This window comes from Pongo pygmaeus, chromosome 7, assembly GCF_028885625.2.
Source record: "Pongo pygmaeus isolate AG05252 chromosome 7, NHGRI_mPonPyg2-v2.0_pri, whole genome shotgun sequence".
Taxonomy (NCBI): Eukaryota; Metazoa; Chordata; class Mammalia; order Primates; family Hominidae; genus Pongo; species Pongo pygmaeus.
The window spans coordinates 99183208-99207197 of NC_072380.2; the positions used below are offsets into that span (position 1 = coordinate 99183208).

Here is a 23990-nt window from a genome sequence, read left to right on the forward strand (position 1 = left end):
CATTATATAGCTGATCTTGAAACTCACCGAGTCAGCCATGATGCAATGAAAAAACAAGAAGTACCTCAATATTTGAAACATGTGGGTGTTTAATACAGAAATCTAGTTACCAAAGAATTAAAAGATCCAAAAGAGGAGGGTGAGTTAATACAGATAAGTAACTGCACAAAGTGGCTACTACCCTAAGACGGGGGCCTTGAAAGAGGAGACATGGTATGGAGTATGAAAAGAGGCTCTGGGATTGTCTAGGAGGAGCCACCCAGATAGGCTAGAACTGCTAAGAAGGGACCAGAAAGCAGATAGTGAGTCACCCAAGAATGGCTAAAGATAGTGGGTCTATTCAAGAATGCAGATAGTGAGTCTACTCAAGAATGGCTGAAGGCAGAGGAACACAGCCAATTCCAGAAATGTCACCAGAAACAGGAGAAAGAGAAGGTAAAAATATAATGTTTTCTCCTCTTCTGATTTCTAATCTACTACCTGTGCCTTCTATTGGCAAAATCTAATAGGATAAGACAGTTGGCAAGGAAGCCTATGAAGTGCAGTTTGTTATTTCCCAGACTCAACATTCCCGAATGAATAGAGAGTGCATTATGTGTTTATAATTAACTATTACATGCCCAGTACCCTAAAAGTGCCTCTTAGTGTTTTACCCCAGAGAAGCACCCACACATAAATAGGAAGGCATTTACAAGGGTGTTCACTGCAGCATTTTTTTTGAGATAGAAAAAATGAAACAACTTTAGTGTTCATCATTAGGGGAATAGTTAAATAAAGTATGGTATATTAATACCATGAAATATTATGAAGAAGTTAAAAAGAATGACATATCTATTTGTTCAAATATGGGCAGGTCTCTAAGTCATGTTGTGGATGGGAAAAAAGTAAGTTGCAGATAGATTTTACAATATGATATATCTTTTATATACAAAGACCACACACTTAAACATAAATCTGTAAATATCTACTGGTTCACTGAAATGTATATAAAGACACAAAAAAGAATAAAAGAATATTCACTAATTTAATATGGGTTTTCTCTGAGGGTGGTGAAAAAGTTCAGTGTTAAGTGATGGTCAGAATAGTGGTCAAAATAAAATTCAAAGTAACTTACATTGTTTTCAATTTTACAAGAGATTTTTCTCTTGCATGTATACTCTTTGAATTACTAATTTAAAAAGAAATGAATACTCAGATTCAAGACTTACTATAAAGCTACAGCAATCAAAACAATGTGGTATTAGCAAAATAGACAAATGGATCAATTAAACAGAATACAGAGCTCATGAATAGACCCACACAAGTATGTCAACTGATCTTTAACAAAGGAGCAAGCCAATTCAATGGAGAAAGTATGGATTTTCAATAAATGATACTGAAACAACTGGATATCCATATCCAAAAAATATATATCTATGTGTCTAGACAGAGACCTTACATTATTCACAAAAGTAACTCAAAATGGATCATAGATCTAAATTTAAAATGCAAAAGTATAAAACCATATAAGATAACAAACAAAAAAATCTAGGTAACGTTGGGTTTGGTGATGACTCCTTAGGTAATACACCAAAAGCATGACTGATGAAAGATAAAATGATTAAGCTGAACTTCCTTAAAATTTAAATCTTCTGCTCTGCCAAAGACACTGTTAGAAGGATAAAAAGGAAACGCAATTTACCTGTGTAACAAACCTGCACGTGTACCCCTGAACCTGAAATAAAAGTAAAAAAATAAAAATAAAAAATGTGGTTTATATACCGAATGGAATACTATTCAGCCCTAAAGAAGAATGAGATCTTGCCATTTGCCACAACATAGATGAACCCAGAGCCTTATGTTAAGTTAAATAAGCCAGACACAGAAAGTAAAATACTACATCATCCCACTTATATGTGAAATTTAAAGAAATGCAAATACAGAGATAGAGAACAGTGGTTACTAGGGGCAAGGGTGAAGGGAGGAAATGGGGAGATGTAGGTCAGTGGATACAAAGTAGAATATATGTAGGATGAACAAGTGACGAGATCTGATATACAATATGAGGATTATAGGTAATAACATTGCACTGTATTTGGAATTCATGCTAAATGAGTAGATTTTAGCTGTTCTTGCCACAAAAAAAATGGGTAACTATATGAAATGATGGATATGTTAATTTACTTCTCTATAGGAATCCTTTTATTATCTATGTGTATTCTATAACATCATGTTGTACACTTAAATATGTACAGTAAAAATAAAATTTAAAGATACTAAAAATATATGTAATTTTCAATTTGAGAATTTTCACTTAGTTCTTGAAGTTTGACTGGCTATTCCTGATAGTCTCTTGTTATTAATCATCATTGTGACTGCCTCCTTTATTTTCATAAAGATTTTATATATAACTTTTATATTTTATATCTAACATAGATTATAGGCTTAGGGATATAAATCTGATGTTGTTGCTGCTGGCTTGCGCTTATGGCAGCTTGTCTTTCCAGGTGATCTTTCTGTGAAAGATTTGCTTATTAACATGTAGTAGTAACATGTGGCCTAAATTATGAAAAATTCTTCAACAGAGAATTTATATCTATCTCTTCCTAGAGTCAGTGTGCACCATCAAGCTAAGCTACTCCATTCTCCTTCAAGAGTCCTTCCACAAAGACGGCTGGGCTCCCCTCCTTGTTCCTTGGTCATGGCTCAATTCCTCCCACCCATACTCCTTCATATCAGTGACTGCCTTCAGCACACCCTACCCCTCCTCTCTGCCCATTGCTCACATCTCAAGTATCCACTCACTTTCCCCCACTCTTTTCTTGCAATGTGGTGGGCCTTGGAGACCTAGGTCACCTTTCATAAGACCAACAATGCACCAGAAATTTGTTATGCAGGATATGTGCAACAACAGGGCTCTTTAGAGAATCAAGACTGCCATGCTGCAAAAACCTTGAAGATTTTTTTTCTTTTTTTGCATTTTGGCATGTGTGCATATAAAGTATGTTCTAAGGTATAAGGTATGTTCTTCTAAGGTATAAGATACACCCTACACTACAGGAATATGAGTGCCAGATATTTCCTTTTTAATAGTTCTGTTCTCATGATAAAAGTTTTTCCTGAGTCTGTGTCTAGGTAGTTTTTAATAAAGAAATCTTTCTCATAACTAGATTTTTCTAGTCTTAATAGCATTTAACATGACAGGCACTGCATTTATATGTATTGCTACAGGAAGATTTGATCGTGACTCACATTCTTGTCCTTTTTTACACTAAAAGTGAGGCTTCTAGCCCTGTGATTTTAATAAAATTTTAAAAACTGTCTGATATCTAAATGCTGTACATTCTGTACGTGGACTTACATTAACAATTAACATTTTTACTTGCCTAATATACTATAAACAGTGGGCCTGAAGTGTTACTTTTATTATTTCTAGCTACTATAACAATCCTAAAATAGGAAGTCCTTTTCTAAAGATAAAAAAAAAGAAAGGTTTAAATACTTCATATAAAGTTACAGGACTTCAGTTTTATATGCAAATCAGATATTGATTCTCAAAGTAGGGAGAACTTAAGTTAGTTATTTCAGGGGAAGTAAACCTTTATGAATGATAATATCTCTCTAAGAGGTTTACATTCAATCTTGCAGTTAACTTTGTCAAACAGATCTTTAAATTTTCCTTCAGAACTTTATGAAAATGAAAAGTTTGAGATTAATCTTAATATTTAATTGCAATGGCATGTGGAACTTCTTTGAAAAAATATAATTTTGAATGCATAAAGTCATTGGCTAATGAGCTTTGTCCATGAATAAGGCTAGAAACTCACATTTCCAAAAAATTTTTAAATAAGAACAGAAGAGACGGAATAGCAGGAAACTTTGTAGTGGCCTAATGTTAAATACGCTGACATTTTTATGGAATGTTTATTTTTCAACTCATTGTAATAAAAGGATGACATGCATTATGAAAATGTGTTTAGATATGCAATAAGCATATTGCATATATAAAATATACAATCAGCTTAATTCATACCAAATTGTACCTGCCTCCTTTATCAGGATATCACTTATATTTCTTTTAATTTTCATCAAATACATATGTAGATACTATGATATTTGTAAGACAAATTCAGGAGGAAACAATCTGTAAGTGATTGAATATACTCAACTTTTATGACTTGCCTTAGTTAACTTAAAATAAAAAATATGAATTGCCTTAGGGCAAACACATAAATATAATTAATCAATAAGTATCTTATTAAAAGCTTATTATGTTTTCAGACCCATGATCAAAACTGAATGAGATGCAGAAGAAATATTGTATTAGGATATTTCGGGCTGCTATAGATAAACACTAAATCTCAGTAGCTTTACACAATATAATTTTATTTCTTTCCCACATAATGCTATAAAGGGGTGCTTTTCATTGACAGTTTGTTCTTTTAGTTTAGGAACCCAGGCCTCTACCAAACATTTGCTCTTCAGTCTTTATTGTGTGGCTTCCAGGGCCACCTTGTTCCTCTGCATCAAGCTGGAAGGGAAAAGGACATTGAGAATCTTCTGTGGAAGGATCTTTTTTGGCGCATCCTTCTGCCTTCTCTTTCATATTCCACTGGGTGGAACTCAGCCATGAGAGCACTGAGTAGACTAGCCTAGACCAGGGGAAGGGTGATCACTTAAAGCCTTTGGTAGTATTCCCTGACTGTATGACGTGTTACTTCCTGCCTTCTCTACTAGATTTTGCCTATGATGAGAAATGGAAGACCCTTAATCTTAGAGCAAGACAATTGGAATGTGTTCACTCATTTTTCTACTTTATATAAGCGTAGGCAGGTAATTTAAACTTTATATGCATCATTTCCTTATCCATAAAATGACAAATATATTTCTAAATAATAATACATCCAAATCTAATACAGTCAGTGATTTTATATCTACCTTAAAGTTTTCTGTATGCTCCTCCAAACTTTATCTACTTTTTGGGCACAGAGCTAGACTACATTTACCAACCTCCCTTGTAGTTAAAGAGACTGCATTTATCTTCAAATATAGTCACATTGGGTGTTAGAGCTTTAATATATACCTTTTTGGGAGTTGGGGGGAGCCATACAATCCATAGCAGTTATTAACATTTAAAAATAAGTCATTTTTACATGAGAGTACAGATCTCTGACTTCTGTAGAAAACTACAGGATCTGAATACATTGAACATCTTTTAATACATGAGAAAAATGGTCTTAAGGGTGAGGTCACAAGTCCCTCCATGTGGGCATTCTCTTTTCAGCTTACCACAGTTCCCACCTTATGACACTTGCTTGGATATGATAAGCATTTAATTTTATAATCCCTGTATATAGAGAATCCTGAAAGTGTTCTAGAGTTCTGCTGTGTAAACCTATATATTTTGAATGTATTTCCCTTTCATCTGCTTGAGGAAGTTGGAGTTATTTTCTTATAGATAAGTTTATTGCAGGTAAGCTTCAATGAAGTGACAACTTCTTTGTCCACGGGTAGTATTTACTCATAGCCTGGTAAATCACAAAAAACATCTTCAGAACAGAATTAAAGGGTCAGATAGGTATTTAGGTCCATGATCTACTCTCCAACCCTACCATAATGCTAAACATTTCTTTGTCCCTAGACAAAATTAGCTTTGTAGCTAATTATTTTATGTTTCCCCTCAGCTACTTCTATATTCCATATTTAGATACATTTATTTACAGATTTCACATGGTTTTAGACAATAGTACTTTTCTACTGAACACATATGTTGTTTCAACAAGACACTCAGAAGTAGGAATATGTTCCACATTACATTTTTGGGACATAGAATATAAATTATAGCATTACAGGCCATTCAGGGGCTCAATCTGAAAAATCATGTCATCTCTAGCTCTAGCATTTGACTCTTCCATTTCAACCTTCCATGTATTTCACTTCTTGGACACACTACTTTTGGAGACCCAGATCATAGACACTGAATCCATGTACATTACCCACCACATCTTGGAAATTCTCGAGAATTAGGTGAAGGAGGCAGCTAACTAAGGTTATGCACATAAAGTGTGTAAGTGTAACTAAGGTTATACACATAAAAAATGACTTGGGGAAAAGTCTTAGTATTTGGAAATAAATTTTTTAGCCACTCCAAAGATGATCTATCCAGAGCACAAATTGGAATAGGATTCCAAGTTTTGTAGTATAGGCTGCATATGTCTACACTTTTGTACTTCTTTGGACCTCAGCATCTTTTCAGGAACAAAATGGATAGGAGTATCTAGTTAATACAGTTATGTAAGATGCATATACATTACTTAGAAGAGTGCCTGGCACATAGCAAGAACTAATGTGTTTTATTAAATGGGGGGCAGAATATTCCAGAGGTTAAAATAATGGATTTTGGAGTCAATTTAGTTTTCATTTGTACCCTGTATCCTCCACTTCTTAGTTATATGAATTAGGCAAATTATTAAGGTTGCAGTTTCTTTTTGTGCAGAAGGGTCAATAAAGTATCTCAAATAAAGTATATTGTCAGGTTATATAAATGTGCAATAATACAAAACAATGTAAAAGATCTTAGTAGAATGATTCAAGTATAACAAGTATCCAGTGAAAAACAGGTAGATGTGTAAAACAGATGATTGTAGAATGTAGTTCCAAACAGAATTTTTTTTTTTTCCTGGGAAGCCTCTAATAAATCAGTGGTCAGATTTTAAAAAGACTCGATGCTTGGTGAATGTATCTATACACTGTGAGAAAGTGAATAAAAATGCCTAATATAGAAAATCACATCATATTGTGTTGTTTGAATCAATTATGTTACATTAAATAAGATTTTTAAAGTATATAGAATTTGTCTTGTGTAAAGCATCAATATGGTGTTTTAGAAACATTATCCAAGAGAAGAAAAAGCTGTTATAAATATTTTAGAATGTGTTGTTATTATTTACAATGAAAATGAAAAAGACTTTTTAAAAAAGCCTTCTCTTGAGGATTTTTATGTTCATTGTCATGTGGCAACTATTGGCTAAGATGTTTGTCAGTGTTCAATTTGAAGTATGATAATTTTTTATAATTATTGAAATAAGCTCTCAAGATGAATGTTTAGCATTTTTTAAAAAATTGACCAACTTTTCATGGTGTTGTCCATTGAAAATTGAATGAGGTGGATTTTCCAGAAACAAATATCATTACCTAACCTTTAATGACAATGCTATTCTCTGAATCTTGCTTATTGGCATTTTTGGTATTTGCCATGAATCAAGGTGTAGCTGCACATAAGAGTCATCCTGAGGAATATATTTAAAAAAGAGAAGCCCACCCAGGGCTCTACTGTTGGAGTTCATGATTATCAAGAAATGGATCAGAAATTTTTACTTACAAAAAGCATCCTAGGTAATTTCAGTGATCTGAATTTGGAAAATGCTGATCTTTTGTTGTTGTAACACATCTTTATTCTAGACCTAAAAAATAGTGCCTGCGATTTTAATACATAATGGCAAAGATTCAGATAAATACTCTCTCTAGTAATGTAGATGTAAACTATTTTAAATAATTTTAGGGGGATTTTAATTCTGTAGTACATTATATAAAACTTTAATCAATTATAGAAATATGAGTTTTAAAAAGACTGAACTTCAAAAATTAAATTTTTGACATTGACATTATCATACATTATCATACATTTTGTATTTCTTAAAATGTTTCTCACTGAGATTTGGATCTTTTTAAAGCACAAAATATTTATATTTTATATTTTTGTTAGTTGCTTCTTAGACTAAATAGTATAGAATTGATATGTATATATTGAGTTAAAAATCTTTCTCTTGGAAGCTGTTATCCTACGACACTTACAATTTAATTTCTCTCTTCTTTTTAAGCCAGAGTATGAGCAATACCTTATCAGCTCACGATACATTTATGAAGCAATATCCTAAAGTATTCCTGCACCAAAAACCCAGACTTCCTAAACTTTTCAAACAGGAGGAACAAAGGTAATGATATCTTCTTTTGAAAGCAAGGTTGATGGGTGTGTATGAGTGTGCTTGTGCTCACACAAGTTGAACTCAAAACTGAAAATATTTGACCAGTTTCAGTCAAATATTTAGTGTGGAGGGCTAGGGAGCAGCCAAGGAAACAGAAATTAGTTGGTAAGGGTAAATTCAATTTTTGTTCAGCAAAAATATGTGTCCACTGCTAAAGATCATATTTATTTAAACTTTTTATCAAAGAATTCTTGCCTTTTACTAATGAACGGCAGTGTTTATGAAAGGGATTAAAATATTCTACAGGGTTTCATGAGAAACTTCCCAATGGAAATGATTAGAGTGTTTGTGGGTGGAGGATATTTGGAGGTGTGTCATGTATCAAGGTATAAATGACAAAGTCGTGGGGCACTGAAAGGCATTTGTGAAGCCTTTTTTAGGGGCTCCTGCTTCTAGGTGGACCTGCATTTAGATGTGCTTTATGTATTTTTGAAGTCAAAGAATGAGATTACTTAAGGGTGTTGCAGAAGGTGTAACTGCCCTCTCAGTAAAAGATGAAGGTGGATTGCCAGATCACATTGTGATGCAGCTCCTCTCAAATTGTCCCTGGCTCCAGTGGAACTGTAAGTTTCTTATATCAGTGCAGTACCAGATCTAGAAAGGCATTTTCACTTCCTGGATATAGTTCTCTTTGTTGTTCCTTAAGTATCTTACAGTGGATATGGAAACCTCCTACCCCATACTATTCAAGTAGAGTTGATCTGTTCACATCCTTGGCTACCCCACTGCCATACTCCCTAATAACTTCTATTGCCATATCTGTAAGACTGTATTTTGCTTGTGTGTTTGCTAGTCAGTATTTTTATTTCTGACATTTAGCAGAGGGACTGACCCATAATTGTGAAGAGTAGATGTGTGTTGCCCCATGGGCAAACTGCTTACTGGCTGTGTAAGGGAGCTGATCAAGAATATGTTTTCATTTATTTATATCAACAATACAAATGTAAAAATTCAAACAAAATTATTGTAACAAATATGTTCCCAGGGGTTGGAAGATATCAGCCTGAGAGACATAGATCTATTTCATTATCCCATACCTTTCTTTTCTTTATAGCCATAGGGCAGTATTATGTAAAACATATTATATTAGTTGACTGGGAAAAATCTCTGGGAGATGGAGTTGCTCTGCCTTTTCAAGAACAATTCTGTTAAATTAATAAAATCTTATGAAAATAGAGATTCAAATATAACTTTTTCCAAGACTGTATCTATCATGTAGATCAAACTACATCCCTAGATAGTAAGCCTGCCTGGAATGATCATACAATGCTTATACTGTGATTTATCAAGTTAACATCACTCTAGAAATATCTGATAAAAATATTGTGTACTTTTTGATTCCAAGTATACTCAATTTCTATTCTAATCTTGTTGATTAGAAAGAGACCTGTAAATGTAGCTCTGTCTATAGAATAAGGGACCAAGAGCTTTTATGGATAGCTGATATGATCATCTTGCCCTCATATTTATTCATTAATCTACCAGCAGTGGTCTGCTTCTTTACTTAAGACATTAAACTTTGAGAGGACTTCAGGGAGGCACCCAGCAGCTGTCAACATACTTGGTAATGAAATACCATCTTCATATTTTTAAGAAAAGAGACAGATCCCAAATGTATTTTAACAGTAAAACTGTGGTTTAAATGTGAAAATAAAGAGTGGACTGCCAAATACACAAGAACTAGGACGATACACTATACTAATTAAGATTTGTTTAAGTGTCTGAAAAGCCAATAAAATTAGCTTAAGAATCAAGGGGAATTTTAAGAATCACATTTTAGAAATGTTTTGCTGTAGAGCTAACTTCAGCATTAAATGATGACATTGGGACTCAGTTTTCTCTGTATCTCTGCCTCCTCTTTGCTGGGTTGGTTTCATCGTCACAAATCATGCAATAGGTCTGGGAAGACCACATTCATTTATTTTACTGTCCAGGTGAGAATGGAGGTGTTCTGAAACAGGCCCAGCAGGAGATTCATTGAAATCTCTAAATTATATCATATCCCTGTATTGTCACCGTTCTGAATTTGCCAGTCTTGAACCACATGCCAACCTGAAGAGTGGGGAATATTATTGACACTATATGAAGCACATGGGATAAGATTAGAAGAGAGAAAGTGGAAGCTCAGAAGAAAATTAGGGGCCGGGCGTGGTGGCTCACACCTGTAATCCCAGCACTTTGGTAGGCCAAGGTGGGCAGATCACCTGAAGTTGGGAGTTTGAGACCATCCTGGCCAACATGGTGAAACCCCGCCTCTACTAAAATACAAAAAATTAGCCGGGCATGGTGGTGCGCACCTGTAATTCCAGCTACTTGGGAGGCTGAGGCAGGGGAATCCCTTGAACCCAGGAGGCGGAGGTTGCAGTGAGCCAAGATTGTGCCACTGCACTCCAGCCTGGAGACAGAGCATGACTCTATCTAAAAAAACAAAAAAACAAAAACAAAAAAAAACCCTTAAACTGAATTAAATAGAATTTCCTAAAATATATTAAGAAAATTGTGAATTTTCTTCTAAGCTTAGTATACATGGTTCCCACATTCAATGTGATATATCTATAGATACCCTGATGATTGAAACTCAGCTTAGGTAAATCCAAGAAACTTTTAAAGGAATAAAACTGATGAGGAAACTTGCATGTTAGCAGACATGAAATATCTACACTGTTAACATTTACACTATTACAGTTATTGATCAACAATATTTACCTGTTATCACTGTCATATATTTAACACTGTAATTCATTTAACACAAATATTATGTGATAGCTACAACAGCAAGTAAGGCACCTGTCTGGTTGTGGGCAGCTGGTGATGCCAGGTCATTTGATAAATATTGAAGGAAGACAGTCATGTTCAAGGACAGTAGGAGAAATGCTACATAGAAGTGTTAAGTCCATGTGGAGCAAGGCACACAAATGAAAATAAGCAGAAGACCTGGCTGAGATATTGAGAAACAATTCTATATGAGCAAAAATTGAAGAATAGGATAAGAAGATGAAGTATTGCTTGGGACTTTGATCATTATTTAAAATTTATTTTATTCATGGATTGATAAGAAGGTAAAATTTTGGTATATTCATATATGTAGGAAATCAAATAGAGAAGAATCTGTGTTGTTTTAAAAAGAACACTCAGTGTTGACCCAGAAAACTTGGTTTTGTGTTTTTCTTTCACTCAATAGCAGAAACATGACTTTGAAGAAAGAAGTCCGTTAACTCACACTCAGGTTTTACTCAGAAAAGGGCAGACAATATTAATCCCCTACTTCAGAGTTATGCATTGAAAAAACTTTTAAATTGTACTAGTTTTCATTATTATCATGCACTATAGATGGCAATGATGTTTTATGTACATTATACCATCTGTCAAGAAACTGACCTTTTTTCAAATAAATTAAACAACCGCAACAAAAAGAGGCAAACTTCACCTTATATAAAGTACCAGTATGTTTAAAGGGGGTTGTGAAATGAAATGATTTCCATATTCCAATGGCCAGATGAAATTAACAATGTTGTGATTATCATCATAAGAATTCTTTTTTTTTTTTTTTTGAGTCTTGAGCTGTTGCTCAGGCAGGAGTGCAGTGGCCTGATCTCGGTTCACTGCAACCTCTGCCTCCCAGGTTCAAGTGATTCTCCAGCCTCAGCCTCCTGGGACTACAGGCGCCCGCCACTACGCCCAGCTAATTTTTGTATTTTTAGTAGAGACGAAGTTTCACCATGTTGGCCAGGATGGTCTGGATCTCTTGACCTCGTGATCTGCCTGCCTTGGCCTCTCAAAGTGCTGGGATTACAACCATGAGCCACTGCGCGGGGCCAAGAATTCTTTTTGATGATACTGTATAATAATTGACTTACCTGTTCCCAATAAACACAATGGTCATTTTTTTTAAACAACAACAACAACAAAATGTGATTGCCATTTTGAGCCATCTTAACTCATTACAGAAAGATGGGCCATAATCCAGATTTACATCTATATCTTATATTTAGAATACATAATTATAAAGGTACTAATTTAAACAAAATGCTAGTTTTTATGTAAATAGGGAGCCCTTTGGCTTTCAACCTATTCTATGCTTATTTTAGAACTTTCTTTTCCACAAAAATTATAACTTTACTAACTTTTGATATTTTCATTTACTTTTTAATGACAGTCTTGGAAGTATTGTAAAGCTAGATGGTTTCCTGAGAATAGTGCAGTTAAAGGGAATTTGGTAAATAGTTTACATTTTTTAAATGTAATTGTAACTTTCTACACTTGAAAAATTCCTAAATAAACATTGCAGTGTTTTTTTTTTTTTTATTATACTTTCAGTTCCAGGGTACATGTGCACAACGTGCAGGTTTGTTACATATGTATACATGTGCCATGTTGGTGTGCAACATTGCAGTGATTTTTACTCAGAATATGTAAACTGCAGCTCAATCTGTTTGCCTTTGAACATTTACTCAAATTTACACTCTCCAAACTTTATTCTCAGTACTATGATGAGAAATATTTAAAAAATCTGAGAACCCTGGCTTAAGATAGAAAGTTATGATGCTTGTAGTTTAAATACATAGAAGAGAAACATTCTGCCGTCAAGAAATCTTCCGATTTTGTGTTAAATTGGACAGTATAACCACCCTTTTCTATATTGACATTTAACTATTTCTTTTATTAATTAATCCAATTATTTACCAAGTAGCTATTACATAGCAGGCACTGTGCTAGTGTAGAATAAGATGAATGTGGTCCTTGCTCCTCTAGAGTTTATGAGTCAGATCTTCTCAAGGGAGACAGCCTTAAGCAATAATCCTGCTAATAATTATTTAAGCACAATTTATCTTCATGAATTCGTCTTTCGGTTTTTAGATTGGATCATGAATTAGTCCAGACTTTTAGTTGTAATGGAAATTGGACTCAAAGGAACATTAAAAAAAAAGTTGCCTATTGATTCGCCTAACCTACTGGAGGATGGGAAAAGCCAGGCTTAGAGAAAAGGGATATAAGATCTGGAGTGCTTGTTGGACTCTCTACTTCTCATTCCTGCTCATATTTGTAGATTATCCCAATTCCCTCTTGGTGATTGTGACCTTTCTCCATGTGGCAGGGAACATGGTTACCAGGAGCTTTGAACTTGTAACACCTGTAACACTGGAGAGAAAAAGGAATTTTTTTCAACCAGAATAATCCTGAAAAAGGATTGAGATTGGCTGCCCAGTGGCATAGAACCTGTTAGCAAAAGAAATGGGGGAGGGGGAGCATCCTGCACAAAGAAGATAGCCACTGTAAACAATGAGTGCTTTCCTAGGTGTAAGATAAATTAATACATATAGTCACAGTAAAATTGCTACATTGTTTACTTCAATACATTTAATATCTACCCTTTAAGCAATAAGAAAAGACATAGATTTTTAATCAATGTGTGTTTAGGTCAGTTTATGTCAGGAGTGAAAAAGAAATGAAGTGGAGTCATTGTCTGGGGTAATACCCAAGGTTTGTTCCATGACCACTGAAAACTAGGACGTGGACACAACAGAGTGAGGTAAAGAGCAGAGGTTTGATAGACAAAAGAAAGGGAAAAGTTCTCTCCCACAGACAGAAGGGGTCCCAAGTGGGTCTTCTGGTCCCCAGTGAAGTGCAGGAGGTTTTATAGATGAGCCTGAGGAGGTGGTGTTTGATTTACATAGGGCACAAAAAATTGGTCGGATCAGGTATGCCATTTACATAGCACGAAGAACTGGTTAGGATTAGGTGTGCTGTTTGCATATCCCACGAAGAAGCTGGCTACCTCACTCTAATCTTTTATTATGCAGAAGGGTTCTCTACCTCACCATGTTGCCTGCTTTTCTACTGTACATGTGGTGACAAAGAAAAGGGAAAATGAAGCCTCCATGTTGAACATACCTGGTTTCCAGGTAGCCCTTTTCTATTGGCACAGCTGTTGGCATTCACCCGTGCAAGGTTTTAGCTTGCTTATCTATGTTTGCAGCTGGATTTTTCAGGCTGCTCTTTGTTAGAAAAGAAATTATTTGGGGGCTGCTTTTTGTTAAAAGGCAAGCCTTGCTGAGGACTCCTTCACCCTCACTATCTGCCTAAATAATTTCTTTTTAGCTCCCATATCAAAAGTTTAAGGAAATGTTAGTAATTGAGGAAACAAATAGTAAGCATCCAAAGAATTATGGAAACCTTTGTTAAAAATATATTTATTCAAAATGTGACTTTTTATTGATACATAATAGATGTATGTATTTTTGGACATGTGATATTTTGATAAATTTATACTGTGTATAATAATCAAATCATGGTAGTTGAAATATTTATTACCTTAAACATTTATCTATGCTGGGAACATTTGAATTATTCTCTACTAGCTATTTTGAAATATACAATAGATTATTGTTTATTGTAGTCACAAAGAAAGAAGTGATATTATCCTTGTTCATAAATGACATGAGCTTATATTTAGAAAACCTTAAAGATTCCATCAAAAACTGTTAGAAATGATAAAATAATTCAATAAAATTGCAGGATACAAGAGCAACATAAAAAATCAGTAGCATTTATATATGCCAACAGCAAACAATCTGAAAAAGAAATCAAGAAAGCAATCCCATTTACAATAGACACAAAAATTGTAAAATGCCTAGGAAAAAATTTAACCAAAGAAGTTAAAGATCTCTACAAGGAAAACTATAAATTTTAATGCTGATAAAAAAAATTAAAGAGGACACAAAAAAGTAAGAAGATATTCCATGCCCCGGACTGGAAGAATAGTATTATTAAAATGTCAATATTACACAAAATGTGACATTTTTATGGGGGGTGGAAATTGAAGTATTTACAAAGACGGCTGCTTACTTGTTATAATTTTATTTGACTTTTATAAAAATGTTACCAGATTTTGACCATTTTAGTTCCAGAAGGGGTTAGTCAGCATTAAAATATCAAAAAAATTTTTAAAAATTCAGATTAACTTTAACAACATATATTAGGAAAAATGTTTATCAATGAAGGGTACATTTTTCTAGAGGGTGCAGACCAAAAATAATGTGGCAGAAGCTAAGGGGAAACCAATGATGTATTTGAATTATTAGCTATAATACTTCTTCCAATATGCAGTCATGCACTGCATAACAACATTTCAGCCAACAATGGATCACATATACCATGGTGGTCCCATAAAATTAAAATGGGGCTGAAAAATTACCTATCACTCAGGGACTTCATAGCTGCCTGTAATGGCATATTTTAACATATTACTTATGTTTTTATGATGATGTCGATGTAAACAAGTCTATTGTGCTGCCAGTTATATGAAAATATAGCACATACAATTATGTATAGTACATAATACTTGATAATGATGATTAATGACTATATTATTGATTTATGTATTTACTATAACTTTTATTGTTATTTTAGAGTGTATTTATTCTATTTATATTTAAAAAAAGGTTCATTGTAAAACAACCTCAGATAGTCCCTTCAGGAGGGATTCCAGAAGAAGGCATTGTTATCATAGGAAATGACAGCTCCGTGTGTGTTATTGTCTCTGAAGACCTTCCAGGGGGACAAGACATGGGTGTGGAAGACAGTGATATGGATGATCCTGACCCTGTATAGGCCTAGGCTAATGTTTGTAATTGTGTATTTGTAACAACAACAAAAAAAGCTTAAAAAGTAAAAATAAAAATAAAAAATTTTAAAAATAGAAAAATGCTTATAGGATAAAGATAGAAACAAAGAGCATATTTCTGTACAGCTGTACAATGTGTGTTTTAAGCTAAGTGTTTTTGCAAGAGTAAAGACATTAAAAACAATGAAAAATCTTATAAAGTCAAAATGTTACAATAAGCAAAGGGTAATTTGTTATTGAAGAAAGAAAAATATTTTACGAATAAATCTAGTGTAGCCTAAGTGTACAGTGTTTTTAAATTCTATATTTATGTACAGTAATGTCCTACTCACTCACTGACTCACCCAGAGCAACTTCCAGTCCTGCAGGCTCCATTTAAGGGAAGTGCCCTTTACAGGTGTACCATTTTACATCGTTAATCCTGTATTTTAATTTAGCTCTACCTTTTTTGTGTTTAGATATGCTTAGATACATAAATACCTACCATTGTTTTCGGGGGAACCTGCCCCCGATAATTCTTCGTTATTTCACATAGGTTACTTTCTATTTTCCCTAAGTGTCAGCTGGTCTGAGAAATAAAGGGAAAAAGTACAAAAGAGAGAAATTTTAAAGCTGGGTGTCTGAGGGAGACATCACATGTCGGTGGGTTCTGTGATGCCCCCTGAGCCATAAAACAAGCAAGTTTTTATTAGCGATTTTCAAAGGGGAGGGAGTGTACGAATAGGGTGTTAGTCACAGAGATCACATGCTTCAAGGGCAACAAAAGATCACAAGGTAGAAGGTCAGGGCAAAACCAGAATCACTAATGAAGTAGACTTGTCCCGCTGTGCACACATTGTCAGGGTTCAAGAGCAGAGAACCGGTCTGACTAGAATTCGCCAGGCTGGAATTTCCTAATCCTAGCAAGCCTGGAGGTGCTGCAGGAGACTAGAGCATGTTTCATCCCTATCTACATCTGCATAAGGCAGACCTTCCCAGGGCAGCCATTTTAGAGGCCCTGCCCTGGGAATGCATTCTTTTCCCAGGGTTGTTAATTATTAATATTCCTTACTGGGGAAAGAATTCAGCGATATTTCTCTTACCTGTTTTCAGTAATAAGAGAAATGTGGCTCTGTCCCACCCGGCCCACAGGCAGCCAGACTTTAAGGTTATTTCCCTTGTTCCCTGAAAATCACTGTTATCCTGTTCTTAAGGTGCCCAGATTTGATATTGTTCAAACACACATGCTTTACAAACAATTTGTTCCGTTAACGCAATCATCGCAGGGTCCTGAGGTGACATACATCCTCCTCAGCTTGTGCAGATGACAGGATTAAGAGATTAAAGTAAAGACAGACATAGGAAATCACAAGAGTATTGATTGGGGAAGTGATAAATGTCCATGAAATCTTCACAATTTATGTTCTTCTGCCATGGCTTCAGCCAGCCCCTCCATTCAGGGTCCCTGACTTCCTGCAACACATTGTATTGCAATTGCTTATAATATTTGGTACAGTAACATGCTGTACAGGTTTGTTGCCTAGAAGCCATAGGCTATACCATATTAGCTTAGGTGTATAGCAGGCTATACCATTTATGTTTGTGTAAGCAAACTCTATGATGTTTACCCAATGACAGAATTTCCAAATGATGCATTTCTCAGAAAGTATCCCTATCATTAATCAACGTATGACTGTATTCAGATTACTCAATTAATCAAAATGAAAGTTGGTTAATTTTGAAGAAAATGTTAAATTAAAAGTCAGATATGTAATATTAAGTGAAGAAGTTTCTTTTTGTAAAGAGTTAAAATGAGCAAAAATGAAAAAAAAAACTTGAATGATATCTACCTAATCTACACTTTCCTTAAGCTATATATTTAACAAAATCAATATTATTTTATCTAAAGTGCACTCTCAGAAAGAAAAAAGAGCAGAATAGTTGATTAATATGAATTGAATGCTTGAGCAAATGTATCAAATGGAATAGGAAAGAAGAAACATGTTTAACTCAAAATGGCACATGTCTAGCATAGAAAAAAGATTGTAATTATAACCGCCCAATGGATTCTTCTTGCCTGTTGCCCAGATAGAGCCAATTTATCAAGGCAGGGAAATTGCAGTAGAGAGTTTAATTCATGCAGAGCCACCTGAACAGGGAACCAGAGTTTTATTATTACTCAAATCAGTTTCTCAAAGAATTTGGGGGCTAGGGTTTCTCAAAGGTAGTTTGGGGGAAGGGTTGTGGGTGGTTAGGAAATGAGTGCTTGCTACTGATTGATTGTGGGTGCAACCATAGGAATGTGGGAAATGGTCCTCCTGCGTGCTGAGTGGCTTCTGGGTGGGGCCACAGGAGCAGTTGGTGGGTCCTGGTAGAGCCATAGGTCACTGGACATGCAAAAAGCCTGAAAAGACATATCAAAAGGCCAATTTTAGATTCTACAATAGTGATGTTACCTTCAGGTATAATTGGAGAAGTTGCACGTCTTGTGACCTCCAGCATAATGGCTGGGAATTGTTTATGTCTACACCCTAGCTGAATTCAGGCTCCTCTGTCCTCCTAGGTTTGTGGTCTCCCATTAGCTTTACAAATGCAGTTGAGTTTTGGGGAAGGTCTATTATCATTTAAACTATAAACTAAATATCTCCCAAAGTCAGCTTGGCCCATGCCCAGGAACAATTAAGGGCAGCTTGAAGGCCAAAGGCAAGATGAGTGTTGGCCAGATCAAACTTCCTTCACTGCCATAATTTTCAGTTATAATTTTTGCAATGGTGGTTTCATAATGATATATTCATATACAATTAACTTTCCAGACAAGATGTGTAAGAACTCTTTGGAAATTCAGACGAGTACTAGAATCCAGCTAATAATTAAGAGTGCATTAGAGTGAATGTGCATTGCCTTGACATATAGTGTCTATTTTGCCACTCAGTAACTATATGACTTTGGAGAAGTCAATCTATCTGGGCATTAGTTACCTTATATCAAAAATAAAATGCTTGGGTAGATGACAGTCAATTCTCCTTTTAGCTCTATTAATCTAAGGTTCCATTCTCTAGTTGATGTTACAGATACTGTAGGGAGAGAAATATATGTAATGAAGATAATATTTTTGTATTAACTTTTGATGTATCTTCCCTTATGACTATTTCCTTCCCTGTATCCCGTGTGCCATCATGGTCTCAGAGAAAAGAGCAGGAAAAATATTACTTTAAGTAGGAGGAAGATATAAAATGGAGGTGTTACTGGTGGCAAATCTGTTCGGGTCTGCAGCAACCTCAATGCTTGTCTCCTCAGGGCAGATAATTTGACTAAGGGGCATAAGGCAGAGGGAGAGACTGAGGCAAGTTTTAGAACAGGAGTGAAAGTGTATTAAAAAGTTTGAGAGCAGGAATGAAAAGACATAAAGTACACCTGGAAGAGGGCCAAGTGGGCAACAGGCGAGATCAAGTGCACTGTTTGACCTTTGACTTGGGGTTTTATACGCTGGCATACTTCTGGGGTCTTGCATTCCTTCTCCCCTGGTTCTTCCCTTGGGGTGGGCTGTCTGCATCCACACTGGCCTGCTAGCACTTGGGAGGTGAGCATGCACAGTGTGTTTACTAGAGTTGTATGCATGTTCACTTGAGGCATTCTTCCATTACCACTTGAATGTCCCTAGAAAGTCATATACCTGTTAAACTCTGCCATTTTACCTCATTATGTGTATGTGTAAGTCTACTTCACCCAATTCCTACGATCTTATTGGAAAACTGCTGATTACTAGTTTCAGGTTTTTTCTATCTTTTGGGAGCCTGCCTTTCTCTGGTGCTGGCTGCAACATTATTATTTTATTTTTTATTTTTTTGGAAATAGAATCTCACTCTGTCACCCAAGCTGGAGTGCAGTGGTGCAAACTTGGCTCACTGCAACCTCTGTCTCCCGGGTTCAAGCCATTCTCCTGCCTCATCCTCCTGAGTAGCTGGGATTACAGGCACCCACCACCATGCCCAGTTAACTTTTTTTTTTTTTTGAGACAAGGTCTCACTGTCACCCAGGCTGGAGTGCAGTGGCACAATCTTGGCTCACTGCACCCTCCACCTCCTGGATTCAAGTGATTCTCACACCCCAGCCTCTCAAGTAGCTGGGACTAAAGGCAAGCACCACTGTGCGCAGCTAATTTTTGTATTTTTTAGTAGAGATGGGGTTTCACCATGTTGGCCAGGCTGGTATTGGTCTCTTGACATTGTGATCCAGCCTGGTGACAGAGCGAGACTCTGTCTCAAAAAAGAAAAAAAAAAGAATATCTGGATAGTTACTGAGGAAGCTGCACCTTCTAAGACAATGATAATCAACTCGAACTACATATTAGAATCACCTTAAGAGTTTTGAAAAATACTAATGCCAGATCTGTGTCCACTGACATTATGTAGATTGGAGTCCTTGGCTTCAGGCTAGGACCTTAGTAATTAAAAAATAACTTGTAGGTGATTATTGAAAATTACTGCTGTACAGGAAGACCTAAATTGGGCTCAACAGAACATTCAACATGAAGAGAGAATAGTACAGAACTGGTGGAGACAGATGTCTTGTGATCTACCTCAAGTTAGTGCCATTAGATCCACTTGGTCTGTGTCTAGCTTGCACTGAGGGGGTCTAGAATTTCGCATGAACACTGGTAAGGGTAGAGTGAGTTGCCAGTAGGACTGATGGGTGGTAGGACTCTAGGGAGGGGAAGACCAAGCTGCTGAGTCAGGAATCTGATGACGTGAGGGGAAGATAGTTAACGGTGGATGCAGAAGCAGAAAAATCCATTCATTCCTTAGTAGATACCAATCCAGAGCCAACCTGCTGGCCACTCTGCAACAGGAACATGATGATGATCAGCTGATAGCTTCCTCTCTCCAACTACAATAATGTAAGCAATCCAACCCACCCCCAACACACACCCAAACCAAGTCCAGATAAAAATATGAAATTTACAGAACATTGTTAAAACAGCCTTTATTTACCTGATAGAAACACAGTTCTTCTAATTATACTTTTTCAAATTAATGAGACTGAGATACCATAAGATGGTATTGGATGAAGAGGATCTGTGAGCTCCTGAGAAAGTTTTAGTTTCTTTATAGAAAGTAAACTATTTTCTTTGTACATCTTAGCATTTAAGTAAATTTTCAATACCACTATCTATTTAGCTATTAAAATACTTATTTAAACTATATCCTTATAAAGGGGGATCGGAGTAAAATGCCTTTTAAATATGAGAAGTTGCAGAGGATACTGTCTCTTTAAAACATGCAATCCTAATTGCCTACCTCTCAGGATACATGATGGTTGTAGCATAGTTAGCATGGACTCTGTCATGACTTAAAAAAAATTTTGTAAACATACTTTCTTAAAGATGCATCATACACTCTTCTTTTAGTGAATAGAAGTGTTTGACAGAAAAACACCTGTGTAAGCAAACTTTGAGAATATGTTATTAGAACATGTTTCTTTCCTCACTGGTTCATATTACACAGGTTCACATCTGCTGCTATGAAAGGTAAGTATAAGCGTGCTGATATGATTTGGTTCTGTCCCCACCCAAATCTCATCTTGAATTGTAGCTCCCACAATTCCCATGTGTTGTGGGAAGGACCTGGTGGGAGATTATTGAAGCATGGGAGCCATTTCCCCCATACTATTCTCATGGTAATGAATAAGTCTCATGAGATCTGATGGTTTTATAAGGGGTTTCCCCTTTTGCTTGGCTCTAATTCTTTCTTGTGTGCTGCCACATAAGACATGACTTTTGCCTTCTGCCATGATTGTGAGGCCTCCCAGCCCATGGAACTGTGAGTCCATCAAATCTCTTTTTATTTATAAATTACCCAATCTTGGGTATGTCTTTATCTGCAGTGTGAAAACAAACTAATACACATGCTATCTTTCTTAAAAAAAAAAAAAAGATTTAGGGAGTAAAAGTGCAATTTTGTGTAGGCATCACCCAAATAGTGTACACTGTACCCATTAAGTAGTTTCTTTTTCCTAGCCCCACCTTTCTGAGTCTCCAATGACTATTATTTCACTCTGTGTTCATGTGAACACATTATTTAGCTTCCACTTGTAAGAACATGTGGTATTTGATTTTGTTTCTGAAAATATCATGCTTTTTTTTTTTAAAAAAAGAGGCAATTGGAACTTTAATTTTGCCCCTATAAAAATGAAATGTCATGTATCAACAAGACTGAAAAATAAACAATCCTCTCATGCCCTCAGCAGTTAACCCTAACTATAGAAGACAAAACAATGTAAACAAAGAAATACACATAGGATTCATTCATATTGGGATCCAGAAATACATATTGTGGATGATAGTGGCATACACACTCCTTTTGGTGTTAAGAGGAAACCTTTAGACAAATTAAATATGTAACAGTTTATTTGAGCAAAGAATGATTCATGAATCAGGCAGTACTCAAAACTAGAGGAGGTTTGGAGAGCTCCAACCAGCCATGTGAGCAGTGAGTTCTTATAGGCCAAACAAGGGAGCAAAATGTAGAAATTACCTGATTGACCAGTAAGGTATCTGCCTTATTTGCAAATGGTGTGATAAAACATCTGCCTTATTTGAGCACGATTCAATCAGTTGACTGCCTGTGATTGGCTGAAGCTTAGCTGTTTGTGATTGGCTAAAATCCAGCTGTTTGTTACAAAACGTATACTCCTGAGTTGGGTTTCTGTTTGTTTACACACTAAGTTAAGTTGTGGTTTGTTGATTAGGAACTCAAAGTACTGAGACAGCCTCAGGCTAGTGGCCTCCTGCTTGTTTAATTTAACAATGGGAATAACTATTTAGAGGTAGAATTACTAGGCAGTCAATGACAGAAAGCTGACTTTGCTGTCAAAGTGACTTTCAATAAACTTCAGATTAGTGTTTTTCAAACTTTAATATGTGCGCAGATCTCCTGGGGAGCTTATTAAAATGCAGATTCCAATTCAGAGGGTCTTGAGTGTGGCCTGAGATTCTGTGTTTCTAACAAGCTACCAGCTGATGCTAATGATGCTGGTCCATGGACCACAATTTGAACAGCAAGTTTACTATTTGATATGTTTCTTTTTCTTTCAGAATGTGAAAAAAAAAGTCACTAAACTGTAACTTTTCTATTGCGAAAAGTTTCTACTGGGAGAATTTAGCCCACATTTTAAAGCATTAATTCATTCATCTAAGGGCTTATTTCAATGAGATAAACTACAAAGCTGTGTATGATCTTTGGTCATAATATACTTGATTTATTAAATTTAGCAACCAATCGCATGTTGCACTTAATGTGCATAGCATGCCTGTTTGAAATTTTTTTGGTATATTTTAATTTAGGATCTTTTAATGAAGTCCAACCAGTATCTATTATCTCAAAAAGTTCCGTTTTAATTAGGTACTAAATCAGATAAGAAAAAGAGAGAAAGAGGTAGCTTGCTAAGTTTAGGAGTTTCCAGGCTTATAACCTAACCAGGTAATGGCAGTATTTTGTAAAATCATTTTCTGTTAGTTTGTGTTATATAACTTAACAATAATTTGGAAGGCAGCTATGGCCACCACTATACCACCAACACAGAACTTAATAATTTGAACAGAGGAGAACAAAAGACTTTTGGCAATGTGCATAGTGTATGCTCCCTCTCCCACTAGCCCCAGGACTCCACTGGCTACTCTCTAATGTGCCAAAGGCAGCCTGACCCAAGGAAGTCTGTTGGGAATATTTCTCATGGGCTCAGAAGTCTGTATGCTCAGTCACCCAAATTGCCAGTAACACCAAAAGCTGTCAAAGTACGTTTCAGGCAAAAAATTGATATATAAGTTTGGATTTCAGATTCTGAAGAGGCCAGGACATCCCACCTGCTCGAATTAAAGAATTTTACTGAGACTTTTACTTCTAGATCTAAAAGCAGTAAACATGTAGCTTTGATCTGGGTTAAAATGATGAAGGGCTTCTCTGTAATATTCATTTTTTTTCCCAAACACATTTTGAGACAATCATTGGTATAGTGTATGCATAGTCTAGATGGATTATAAGTTCTCTCTAAATGTGTGAGAGCAGAAAATGTTCAAAAGTAAAGATGAATATTTGGAGATGAAGCAACTGAAAACCTAGAGCAAATGGATTCTGATAGACTTAAAAAAAAAATCTCTGCAAAATTGCATTTTAAACTTGTGAGTTCCTTTCGAGTTTTTGGACTTAATTTCTTTCTCTAGCATAGCTGAAATTACCCATATGATATAGCTACATCTAAGTGTATTTATTTCATGCTAGTGTGGATCTGGCCTCAGGATAAATAATAAATGTTTGAACCATAGGCTCTTTGAAAATATGTATTTAACATTAGAATAAATGAAATTA

General features: G+C 35.6%; 1 protein-coding gene across 4 annotated transcripts in view; it reads left to right on the forward strand.

The window, feature by feature from the left end:
* Positions 1 to 23990, forward strand: part of CNBD1 (cyclic nucleotide binding domain containing 1) — a 629195-nt gene that overhangs the window by 36607 nt on the left and 568598 nt on the right. For all 4 annotated transcript variants that reach the window (XM_054498740.2, XM_054498739.2, XM_054498741.2 and 1 more), the window contains exon 3: positions 7860 to 7973. In XM_054498740.2, the coding sequence (XP_054354715.2) occupies positions 7860 to 7973 (114 nt within the window). The remainder of the gene's footprint in view (positions 1 to 7859; positions 7974 to 23990) is intronic.